The sequence below is a fragment of the Camelus bactrianus genome, chromosome 3 (assembly GCF_048773025.1).
Source record: "Camelus bactrianus isolate YW-2024 breed Bactrian camel chromosome 3, ASM4877302v1, whole genome shotgun sequence".
NCBI classification, from domain to species: Eukaryota; Metazoa; Chordata; class Mammalia; order Artiodactyla; family Camelidae; genus Camelus; species Camelus bactrianus.
Genome location: NC_133541.1, coordinates 75,795,760 through 75,808,680, shown reverse-complemented (window position 1 = coordinate 75,808,680; position 12,921 = coordinate 75,795,760). Strand labels below are relative to the sequence as shown.

The 12,921-nt window shown below is 33.8% G+C and overlaps 1 protein-coding gene across 1 annotated transcript in view; it reads left to right on the top strand.

The window, feature by feature from the left end:
• Positions 1–12,921, top strand: part of FBXL17 (F-box and leucine rich repeat protein 17) — a 439,198-nt gene that overhangs the window by 158,056 nt on the left and 268,221 nt on the right. The window contains exon 6 of the mRNA XM_010971766.3: positions 663–793. Coding sequence (XP_010970068.2) covers positions 663–793 — 131 coding nt within the window. The remainder of the gene's footprint in view (positions 1–662; positions 794–12,921) is intronic.

The following is a 12,921-nucleotide window of genomic DNA, read 5'->3' as shown; positions in this document are numbered from 1 at the left end:
TATCCTACCATTTTTGTGTTAATGATATTATTAATTTTCCTTGGAGTCTAAACATCAGGGGAAGACAGGAAACATGAAGTAGAGAATGAATTAGAGAAAATGAAGAAACGGGGAAAGTGGTACATGGAGAAAATCTTTACTTCTTAAACAGTGTTTTGTATTGTTTTTCACACAGCAAAACCCACAATCCATGATAATACAGTTTGGTGTACATTGATAAAATATCACCAAAACTTCTCTGAATTAAACACTTACTCATATTTTATTTTTTTTTAAACAATGAGAAAACCTGTACAAAAATGACATTATAATCATGAAGATAAATATCTGAAATTGAACAATGTTAAAGAGGATAATCCTATCAAATAAATGTGATATACTTTACAGCTTCCCCACCTACTAGATTGATAACTTTTGATTTTTATGATGCCTCAATAAAATCTGTTTGATTTTAATGTTTGTTGCCTTTTGTACATTCACCGTAGATTTCTGCCCTCATTACTAATTTAGTATTAAAATATTATTTAAACATTTAGTTTAATTAAATGATTCTAGACTATTATCTATTGTACAGTGATACTCTATAATAAATTATACTTCTAATTTTTGAGAATGAATGTAGCATTTATCTTTCTCATCTTTCATTTTATTTATCTCATTAGCTAAGAAACCTTTCCAGCTTGGACCTACGTCATATCACTGAACTGGATAATGAAACCGTGATGGAAATTGTCAAGAGGTGCAAAAATCTTAGCTCTCTCAATCTCTGCCTGAACTGGATCATAAATGACAGGTAACCATTGTAACACCTTAAAAACACTTTTCTAGAGGAACATGTGTTCTTTGTACCAAGTACTGATTATCTTTATAACAGGGCATGTCAACTTTAAGGAAAATTTGATGTAGCCATTCTTTTTTATATAGACATGTTTAAGTTTTGAAAACCACATAGATGACTTTATGTGCTAAGATTTAAATATTTGCCTAAACAGTTATAGCAACAGTAATATGTTGAATTTTTTTCTTGTCACCCATCCAGAATGTATTGTTAGTCACTATAATATTTTCATAATTTCTGTTGTAGATGCTACTGTTCACTTATCAAGGAAAATGATTCTGAGAAACTATTTGAAACATTATGCATTCAGATCCCTTCTCAAGGGTGACATTTTATTTTCTGTATACATGTGATTTGTTCTGAAAGTAAAAGTCACATGATGGAAAGTTAGATATATAGTGTAAAAATGTGCAAAATGGGTAGTTTTTTAGATGAGCAATGATAAACCAATTTTCTCTAAAAAAGAAGAGAGGGAAAAAAGCAAGAACCTTTGAAAGTAGACCTCTTTCTAATGAAAACAACTACAGAGCAGCACTGCTCTGTTGCTGCTGGTTAGTTTACATAGGGTCTTAAATATAAACATGAGAGAAGACTCTTGCCCAGTAACTTTTCAAGAATAAATTTTTTTTAAAGATAGGCCATCAAAAATATTTTGCTTTCAAAATAGAAAGCACTATTTCAGCTAAAATTAGAACCTATTTAGATTTAAGTATTTTCCACAAATTGGAGCAGTAATTTAAGTTTGTGTCAGATAATGCTCAAAATTTGACACTTCCCCCCTTCACTTTTAATTTTTTTTACATACTTTAAAAATAAAATCATATAGACTCCATTTTCCCCAAGTATGGTAAATTCTAGTGACATTTTTATAAATTACCCTGCATTACTCTTTAAATTATGTGATAGCTTTCAACTTGGCTCTTTCTTAGTAAAATTTTTCTTGAAAAATTTACTCATTCAGAATAGATGCACAATCAGCATTTATTAAAGGTATTTATTGCTTTTTAGTAATAGTCACTGTGTGAGGCATTTCAAAATCTAAAGGAAACTTATGAAAATTTGAAAAAATCAAATTCTCTGTAATCAGCATTCTTCTGCATAGTCAATTATGTGACAACTTAAAAATAGTCTTTTAAGTGTTTTTCATAACAACTAATCAAATAAAGTACATTAAAAATATTATCCTTTGTTTTTAGGTATTTACCTTAATATTGAGGTAAACGTCTTAGTAATGCATTGAATTGAAAGCAGAAAACTATTCTGCCACAAAGTGATTATGAAAATGATTGCCTTTCATTCCACAGCAATTTTCTATGTCCCTAAGTCAGTACATGGAGCCTACAGAGGTAAATATGATGCAGTCCATATATGATTATAAGGATTATCTCCTAAATAAACATTTTGCTTAGGTCTGTATCATTTACACAAAGGTACTCAGGGATTCCTCATCTCTGAGCTCTTCAAGTGCTTATTTAGCTGTAACTGTGTGTGAAAAAGTGGGCAGCCCTTACCTTGCTTTTCCTTCCCTTTGTTAGGCTTCATGTGCTCGAATCTCTTGCTATTTCAATCGTCTTTTTCCTACTTAACTATTAATGGTTATTTGGTATTTGATCCTAAATACATGTACTGTAGAGATTTATTTGCAGGGAATGAAAGTGTATTTTTATGTTTTTAATGGAAAAGTTTGGATTAATTGAGAAAACATGCATTTTAATGAGGTTGAGCAGTAGAGTTTTAAAGATCAGACTCTCTTAGGTTTTAATTACACTGCTTGCACTTATCCTGTGTACTGTATTAGAAATTTCAGACATTAAAACCCACTTTGCAGTATCGTCTAAATTACTCAGCTCATTGTTCTTGCCATACTCTATCACTAAGCTAAGTAATATTTGTAATTATATTGGTATAAATCGAGGCCTTCCCGTAAGACTTAATTATAATTTCAGCACTTAGCCAAGATGGGTTAGTAACCTTTCATATAGAGGGCACTGGAATGCACTAATGCATTTAGCCTATCAATTAGCGTCTGTTTTACATTTGTTCATTATTATTATCCTCTAGTAAATCAGAAAGCATTTATTAACCCCCTACTAAATACCTGATGCTGTGTCTCAGACATGGGGCACTGAGTCCCTGCCGCTCCCAAAGGTTGCTCTCTTTAGGTGACATAAGACTTAATGAGTGAGATAATAGTGAGCCTTGTAAGGATAGAGGGGAGGGAAAGTAACCTTTATTACCCAGGAAATTGATAGGCACTTTACACGTGTTCTCATTTAAACCTTTCAACATCTTTTGTTCAGCAGAAGGTCATACTATTCCTATTAAATTTTAGGCCATTTGTTTGACTTTTCTTTGGCTTTTCTGATTGGGTGTGTTTTTCCATCTTTGCTGCAGTAAAAACTGGATGGGGACAAACAAGAAAAAGCAAATGGCTAATGAGTCAATTTTCCATTTCATAGCTGGGATGCACACACAGTTGACATTTATATGTAACATTCTTAGTTTTTTTAAAACTAATCTCATTATTTTCTTTCGTAGTAAAGATATAATAGAACCTTTAGATACATTTTGTATGTAATACCTGTGAAAGGGATCTATGTTTAATGTTGCTAGCTTTAATAAAGGACTACTTATATGAAGATAAACTTTGATACTTTTCTCATATCTTTAGGCATAAGATTTATCCTGGATTTTAAAAGTTTTTATCAATAAGCTTTTTTCTTCAAGTTCAAAGTTAAAAATACGTAGTAATTGAAGGTCTTTATTGTTAAGCTCATGGTACCTTTTAGCATTTTGTGGTTCTTGAATTGATCTGTGTGACTAAGACATGCTGTTCTTTACCTTTGTTTTTGTGAAAGCACTTTTTGTTTAGAGAGTTAAAAGGCATGGTATTTTCTTGTATTCATAAGGATGATCTAGTAGTCATTTGACATTTACGATTGCTTTTAAATACAAATAAAATCCAAGTGGTTTATGAAAAGAAGACACTGACTATTTCTATCAATGATTTAAATTAAACATCTGGTTATTACATCTCCTCCACTCTCTCTGACTATAAGTTTATTGGAATGTTTATTTGCATTTGATATAAATCTCTTGTTATTTCACATTCAATTTGTTCTTCATCGTTTTTGTATGTTTGGTATAGAGTGTAGAAGCAGTGTGCTTTGTATGTAAAAAGCTGATATGGTTCTCAGTCTGAATGGTGATATGCTATAATGGCTATTTGGTTTTTTTTTTCCCCAGAAGAATTAAATGAAATCTAATTGATTTTAATCGATCTTTACAAAAGCTATTCTTAATATTTAAATGGGCTATCAAAGAGGAAATTAATCTCATTTTCAATTTTTAACATTAGCTCTAACAATAAAGTTTGATCATATGATCTATATATCCACCATCTAACATATAATTCTTTGATTGACAGTTGACCTTGCTTGCTCATGAATTAGGAAAACAGTAGAGGACAACAATACAAGAGAAGTGAAAGATTCTCTAGCATCTGTCAGCTAAAGTCACAAAATGTAACAAAAGCCAGGCTGGTTGTTAAAGCAAATTATGTTGCCAACTAGTTGAACTTGCCTAGCTAGAGATTTACTCTGAATTTGCAGTTTAAAACAATGAGTGTATTAAATGTGTTGAACATTGATAACAAAGGACACTTTGTTTAAGGAGTTAATTTGCTGTGTGAATCTTTTATTTGTATAAAGGGGGCTGTTGCATCAGTGGACCCTCTAAAATTTGAAGAATTTTAAATCTTAGACTGTTGTGACCAGTTTCTTTCAAGTATAGACTAACATTTACAGTATGTTTCTATTTTACTTTATGTGTATTAGTGTTGAGAATAGTAACTATAAATATTTTCCCTTTAAATAAAACTTTAAATAACATCATTTTGAAATTGCAAACTGGTGGGCCATAGTTGAGTCTAGTCCAAAAAGCAGTTTTGTTTGGCCTATGCAATATTTTAAAAATTGAATTAGTTGCCAACTTTTAAAAAATTGGGGAAGTTCACATAAAAATTCTAAATTTGGTCCTTCTCTTGGGAAAGCTGCACATCTAGCAACATTGGACCCACATTTTCTCATGTCAGCAATCCTTCCAGGATGAGTAATGGGCTTTTTTCTTTGGCTGTTCTCCAATTTCTCCACTATTCCCACCAAGCATGATCTCTTCTTTTATATTGTCTGCCTGTGCCCACCCAGTCTACAGATTGAATTTGCCTTTAATAAAATCCAGAATGTAGAGATTTTTAGGTAAAATTTTCTTATTTTAAATCAAATGGGTCTTTTAAATTGAGTCTGATAAAATATGTTAACAGATAATAGAGTTAATTAGTTTACCTAAATTAGTTCTTCATTATTTCAGGCCTCAGAACTTTGGCTAACAGGTAGAAGTTACAGAGGGAGAGAGAACTGAGCTTACAATAAGTTAAAACCTTCGTTATCACTGACTGCCTTCCAAAACGGAGAACTCACTCCCACTTAGTGTTCAAACAAGAGTGTCATAAAATGTTTCCTGAGTAATAAAGAGAGTTGAACTGGTTTACTAAACTGCCTCCAACTTCAAGCCGATGGTTTAAAATGAATTTATTTGCAGTGCTTAGTATTTGATTCATGATTCCTCTGTTTATAATATTAAGAAAAATCTTAAGACTCTTTTCTGTCTTCTCTTTTTCGGCATGTAGCCCTTTTTAGTCTTTTAGGTATACTCAGGTTGAAGTTGTAGAGTGACGGATTACTCCACCACCCCTTTCAGGGAGACTGACAGCACCCTGGCTCATGTAAAACTCAATGAGGCTTCTATAAAGATTTTTCTAATTCCCTTGATCTTCTCTGGATGTTTATTCTGTTTCTTCTTTCAAATTTCCGTTGATTCAATAAAAAACGGTGACATTTAGAAATAAAGTTCAGAGAGGATTTGAGCAGGTGTTGGTGATATAAAATATTTGCTGAGTGCCCATTGTGTTTTATTTCCAAGAATTGTTTTGTGAACACATGCTATATATTGTATTTATAAGTGTTCGAGGACTGGGTGGATAATCTACTATCTTCCTGTGAATGTCATGTCACAGTGGACTTAGAGTTTTATTTCATTTCAATCCCCCAATATTACTTAATTCTCCTAGAGACTGAGGTTTAAAGATTGCCCAAGGGGAACAAACCTATCCATTAAATCCAGGAGGCAGAGTTGAATTTGAGTTTGAGAATATTTTGTTTTCTATTAAAGTTAAGTGATCTGGAGGAGAGGAATACGTTTCACCTTGGAGTACTGAGTGTGAAGTTTGAACAATTTGCTTCTATAAAAGCATGAAAACTTGTAAATAAAGAGGCAGCAAAAATCATGCTGCCCATTGAAGCAGCTCAGTGGTGGGATTTATAGCAGCCCACTCCTGCCCATAGAGAACGCGGAGCAGTCAGTCTGCATGCTTCTGGTGCCAAATGATGTGGCTGGGTTGGTTTGGTAGAGTGTTAGTAAAACTGAATTCTAGTTATTTCTGTACTTTACTACATAGTTTTGAGTATGTTCTATGATATTTATTCATATTTTTGTAGAAAGAATAAATATATTTTACTGAATTCTGGAAGAGTTATAGGGACTGAATGGAGTCTTTCTGAGCTGTTGACACTTGTTTGGGGTTGGCATATTTTTGATACTCTCTTTTATATTCGCATTTATTTGTAAGACCATCCCTAGAAGAATAGTATGATATTGGATTAACTACTATTCAGGCCCCCAAACCAGCTACAAAAATGTTGTCTTTGGTGTCTTTCTACCATTAGACCCTCTTTTTAAAAGCATGATTGCTTTTTGTATGCTACCAAGGTCAGAGCATATATTTTCTCTTTTGTTTTTGACCAAGGATAATAACAGCAGCTAATAATAGCTACCATTTACTACAGTCTGTGCCATACACTGTGCTAAATGTTTACACACAGTGTTTCATTTCATCTTTAGAAAAACCCTGAGGAAGCAATTAACCCCATTTTCAAATGAAGGAATTAAGGTCCAGAGAGGTTAGACCACTCACAGCTGGTAAGTGGTGGAACCAAGACTGGAACCCATTTTTCTGTGTCTTCAAAGTCTAAGCTCTGACCACGAGGGGCTTACTTTCTCCCAGTGCCTTATTCTGCCTCAGACCTAATGTCCCGATTTGCTCAGGACAGTCCCAACCCATTCCTGTTGTTTTGGAATTCTGTCAGGTATAGCATTTGCGCTGCTCCCTTGTGTGTTCCACAGTGTCCTGCTTGGATGATAAACTGTAAGGTCACCCTACCTCAGACTATGCTTGGTCACTCTGAATGTCATTGGGATTGTTGCTTCTCTTTTCCTTACGAGGTATCTGAGAGGTGACAGGATTTGGGTATCTTATTGCACACAAGGAGCTGTAGATTGTCAAAACATCTAAGTTTGTGATAAAAAGCAGTTTTTCCCCCAACAACCCCATTTATAAATACTCTTTTATTTCTTATTAAGTTCCTTGAGGAAACATAAAATAAAGACCATTTTTGTGTCTTTTACCACATCTAGCTCATACTTGATATCAAAAAGAATTTAACAAATGATTTTTTGAATAGATATTTATTTAAGCATGTGATGATAATTTATTTTTATAAATATTTTGTTATCTATAAATGCTCTCTGTCAGTTCTAACAAATACTTAACCATTGCAGAGTAAAGGAGAATACTGGGTACATACTTTGAATAAGTTATTACTGAGTTAAAAAGAAGGAAGTTAACTTCATTGAAGGTTTCAGTACCTTTGGTTAGAAATGACTGCCATAACAAATCTGTACAGTTCTCCTTGTATATGTGATTCTTCAAATAGTTGATGATACTTTTCTATAGAAGGAGAAGTTTCTCTGATGAAATGATTTGTACAATTATCCTCAGATGAAATTCTTAGTGTATTCAAATTAAGGGAACTTTTTCATGGTTTGGCACATACTGATATTGGATATCAGTTCTGATACTGGTTCTTTCAGTGCTTCTGATGATGAAATATCATCTTACAGGCAATATTAATTGATTATAACACTGGAGTATCTAAACTAGTAAAATCACTTGAAAGGAAAATCTTTATGAGATTATCTATATCTCATCTATTTCAACCTGCCCTGATCTTTAACTCCAGTTCTGGAGATGGGCTGGAAACTGGATTTGCTGTGGATAAGTCTGTCTTATTGATTCTTCATGTTCACGTTATTTTGTCGTATAGAATGCTATGAATTTTTATGATAGTTCTAACATATAATGGTAGTTTTCAATATCTGCCTTGTCTGTGGTTCCTAGTGAGCAATAGTGCATAAGTGAACATTTCTGCAAATGATAATCATTAACAGAGCTTTTATAGAATCAAATTATTGGTATTCCTGGATGTGCTACTCTAAATGCTGCTGCTGCTTTTTGTTTTTTGGACAATATAAAGATTATGTTAAGCATTTAGTTTGTGGGATTAAAAAAAGTATGTTTTATGTGTTATGAAATCAGAATTCATGATCAAATTATGGGAAAGAATGGGACATAGTTTATATGATGATGAATGCAGCACTCTACACCCATGAATTTGGAGGCTTCCTAACCTCAAACCCATCTTAAAATTGCCAACAATGAACAAAATCTTCATTTATTGATGAAAATGATGATAGTTTATTGACTGGACAAATTTATGAAATTTATCCCACCTACCTTTGCTTCCCCAAAGGAGTTGTCTTGTTCTTAATCTCCAACGAGAAATGGTAATTAAAATAACTCACTGTTGTCAAATTTTTAAAATGTGTGATAAATGAAGCCCAGTAAATAGTGAAAATATGAGAAAGGTGATTAAATCTGACAATTTTCTTGTAAAAGGCTGGAGATGATAAATATCTCCTGTGATTAGTTATTAATTTAGTGCAGGAGATTTTGCTTCAGCCTAAAATATTTTATGAACAGTGGCATGAAGAAATATTTTAGAAGATAGGTACACACATGTTTAACCAGAGGAGAAATTGCTAGAACTTGATTGGTAATAATTAAAAATGGCAGATCTGACATGTATGTGCCTGGGCTATTTTCTGTGTGACAGTCCTTTCAGAAATTAGAAAAGACGACATGAAGACATGAAGAATGACAGAGTACTTTCGGCTTGAACCCTTTTGGTTCATGAAGACGGAAGGGTTTTATGTATATCATTCCTCAACTGATAACATATTCAATTTAAAGTAGTATAAAATTACTCCTTTACTGAAGTTGAAAAAAGCCAGCTAGTTTCATTAACAATTATAGTTGCCCCACTAATAATTTCCCTTAAAATGAATGTGAATTCCTTTATATTTAGAGGAAAGATGAAATAATAACGGTGGTTGTAATGAAGTGCTGCATCACGTTACTGTCTAGCTGAATCCACAGCACATCAGTCCGCTGGTGGCATAGATCACTCTGTGGCTGTGTAATATTTTGTTTAGGAATCTCTCTCCTTGTAAGGAATCCTGTGTCTTCATCGTTGGCCCTCTGCCCCAACCTCAGCCCCTGGCACCTTGCATAGAAGTCATTTAATACCTGTGTCTTGAGAGAATTATAAATGCTGCTTTTGTAGGATGATAAGTCTGTTTTAAAATTTGGCCTCAATGCTGGCTGAAATCCAGGCAATTGGTTCAAATTCCCTCTTTCTTTCAGATTTATTTATTTCTGAATAAAGTTGATACTTTAATAAAGTGAGGAGTTAATGTCATTGTCTGGATTCAGATAGAGCTTGCTTTATGTATTGCACGCTTTTTACCTGAAAGCCATAGCCTCGTTTTTTGAACAATACACATAGGTTTTAATGTTGAATCTTTGGCTTCTGCCTTTTTAATATAGTCTTTGAAATGCTTTTACATGAAGAACCAGAAACTTCATTTGCTTTTCATTTGTAATGATACTGCATATTATTTGAAAAGAGGCAGAGGAGACAGTTCCAGCTTTTTTCTGTTTCTTGGTGAGAAAAGTATGGCTATGTGAGAAAAAAAAAGTTGCAGATTTTTTCTTAATTCTTCTTGTAGCACTTTTAAGTGCTGCTCTCTAAAGTATGTTTAATATTTGGTTAATTGCTACTATAAACCTAAACATACTGATTAAGGCCAGGTTCACATTAGAACAATTATCTGGTTAATTGCTCTGGTGCAAAAATAGGCTAAAAAATCATCAGAACATTGGCTTGTGAAAGCACTGGCAGGAGTTGCAAAACCACCAAGCATACCTACTGCAAATCACATCAGCAAAGCAATTAATTTAGGCTAATTGCTTTTCTGTTTGTTCAAGATGCACTTTGGAACTGTCTTTTGAAATCGTGGCAGTTAAGATTAGTAAGCAATATAATTCAAGAATGTTAGAATTGTCACTATTTTTCCAAAGTGATAACTATTCCATAGGAACCTATATAATATGTCTGTCACCCATGTAGGACTTTGGAATAATTAAAGCAAAATAAGAGTACTTTAGACACATAAAAGATTTCCTTTAAAAATAAGTTGAGTAGATTACCTTTTGGGGAACTGTACAATGGAGTTATCTTTAATCTCTAATTATCAAGTAGAATTATCTGGTTCCAATAATGCACACTAAGGAGGCTTGCGCACATAGGAGGAGAGATACCTAACCACCAAAGATGGCACTGGCTTGTGGGCATTTTCTCTAGGCAGAAGTGTATTTGGCTTCTCATATGGCTTCTCATACCATTCTCAGGATTTTTAAATGTCTTAAAGCCAGATTAGGCATACCTCATGTAATTGAAGTTTTCTGTTATTGAGTATTATAATTTTGGCAGCACCAATTTGTCTAAAATTGAAAACTACTTGAGTTTCCAACTGTTCCTTTAGGAAGCAATGTTGTAACAGATCCTCAGCTGAAAAAAAAGGCAAGTTTAGAAATCAGTTCTTCATTGGAAAATGTAGAAATGTCACTAGTGGGGGAATTAGTCATTCCCCAAACTGCTTGCTTCTCTGTTCACCATATTGCCGAACTGCACATAGGTCTTCTTTTCATCTCTCTCCTTCCTTAGGGAGCAGTTTTCATCATGCAGTATGTTTAGTGGAATATCCTGCCCCATGAAATTATCCAAAGCAAGCAGATTGTATTGTATTGCATTGTATTAAGGACTTTATATTTAAGGCTCTCGGAATGAATCTTTTAAAGACACACATGTTAAAGGATGTCTTGGTAGTAGTTGTCATTTTGTGACGTTCTGTGGCTATGACAAGAAATTTTGAAAGATATTCATTAAAATTAAATTTGATACAATGAATTAAATTTCAGGTTTTGTTTTGGCATTCTGCTTTTTGTTTGTTAGTAGATACAAAAATAATTTTCTTTAATTTTTAAAAATTTTATTTCTTCTTAAGTCAATGTGAATAGATCTCTAAGGCTGGCCTATTAGCTACATCACAAAACTAATTTTTTTTCTCTAGTGATCATTCTCATGGAGAATAACAAAAGTATATTTACTTTTTAGAATGATACATTTTTTCTTTACTTCTATAAAATTTCATGGTTTCTAGAGGTGCTCCCTATTGATCCTAATTTCTTGGTGATGTTATTTGTTGTGGAATGTTCAGTTAGAAAGCTACTTGTTGAAGGTAAAAATATCAAATCAGATGAAAATAAATATATCGATTAGAGTAAATTAAAAAGTGTTGAGGATTCTTAGAACACAGGAAAAGAGACAGAAACCTGAATGATGCTGTCAATCACTAGGCCTGGATTGGTCTTCTTTTGAAATCTGTCATTGAAAAAGCAAAACAACGTTAGTTTAGTTTGGGGAAAACTCAAGCTGGTATTTCTTTTTGGCCTTCAGAATGTTAATTCTGCCATTATTTTTAGTTGAAAGATAGCATAGGTGCCAAAAAAGGTTGTCATTATTTTGTAGATTTTAGAAGATTTTAAGTTATAGCCATACATTTTTCCCACCCTTATATGCATACCTTTGTGCAGTGGGACGTTGCCTATCCTTACATCAAGAGGTGGCATCTGTTTCTCTATCCTCTTGCACCTTGGTTGGCTTCATGACTTGCTCTAACCCGTAGGGTATAGTGGGAATTATGTTGTGGGACTTCCAAGCTTTGGCTTCAAGAGGCCTGGCAATTTTTGTTCTTGCCTTTCCTGGAATGCTGCCCCACCTGAAGAAGCCCCGAGTAGTCTCTCTGAGGATGAGAGACCATGTGGAAACAGAGGTCTAGCCAACAGCCAGGGCCAACTGTCAGACTTGCAAGTGAGGCCCCCTTAGACTATCCAGCCTTAGTCAAGCCTTTGGATTCCTGCAGGCTGGATGAGTGAAACCAGCAGAACTGCTCAGCTGAGCCCAGTTCCCGGTCAATGGAGTTGTGAGCAACTTAAGAGCTCTTTTTTTCAAGTTACGAAGTTCTGGTGTGGTTTTTTATTCAGTAATTGATGACTGAGACACTGGCTTTGTAGCTGCTCTATATTGAGAATTTTATATTAAGTTAGGCAAAGTGCCAAGAGTGTTTTGTTATTCTATTTATCGCATCAAATCTGTGATGTAGATATCATTAAGCCCTGTTTTATAGGTGAGGTAAATAAGGTTCAGCGAGGTTAAGTATCTAGCTTGCAATCACAGCTAGTAAGTGCAGTCAGGATTGAATGCAAACCTCCTTGACCTCAGTCCCATCTATCAAACTGCCTCCAACAGCTTATTCTGAGTTTGAAAATACAGTTGGTTTCAATAAGCAGTTAAACTTACCAGTGGAGCCTATTGAATATAAGTGCTAGGTAAATAGCATAATAAAATAAATATCACTGATTAAAATAAAAATTACAATAAAGTAACATCTATTTGCAGTTCTAGTGTTACTATTTAATCTTGAGTATTCACCTAAGAACTGTGTGGGGAAAAAAAGACAGCTCTTCTGGTCTCATAAGGAAGGGCCTTAAGTTTGAAAGAAACTGTGTGTATACAAATTCTAAAATATGTAAATATAAGGCCTTGATTTTACGTATATTTAAAACAGTTTTGGGGTTTCATATTATTCAGAATAGATCCTTTTCTACTCTGTTGTCAAGTGAGGAAGAAATGGAAAGGAGACCATCCTTTAGAAGAGTTGTGGCT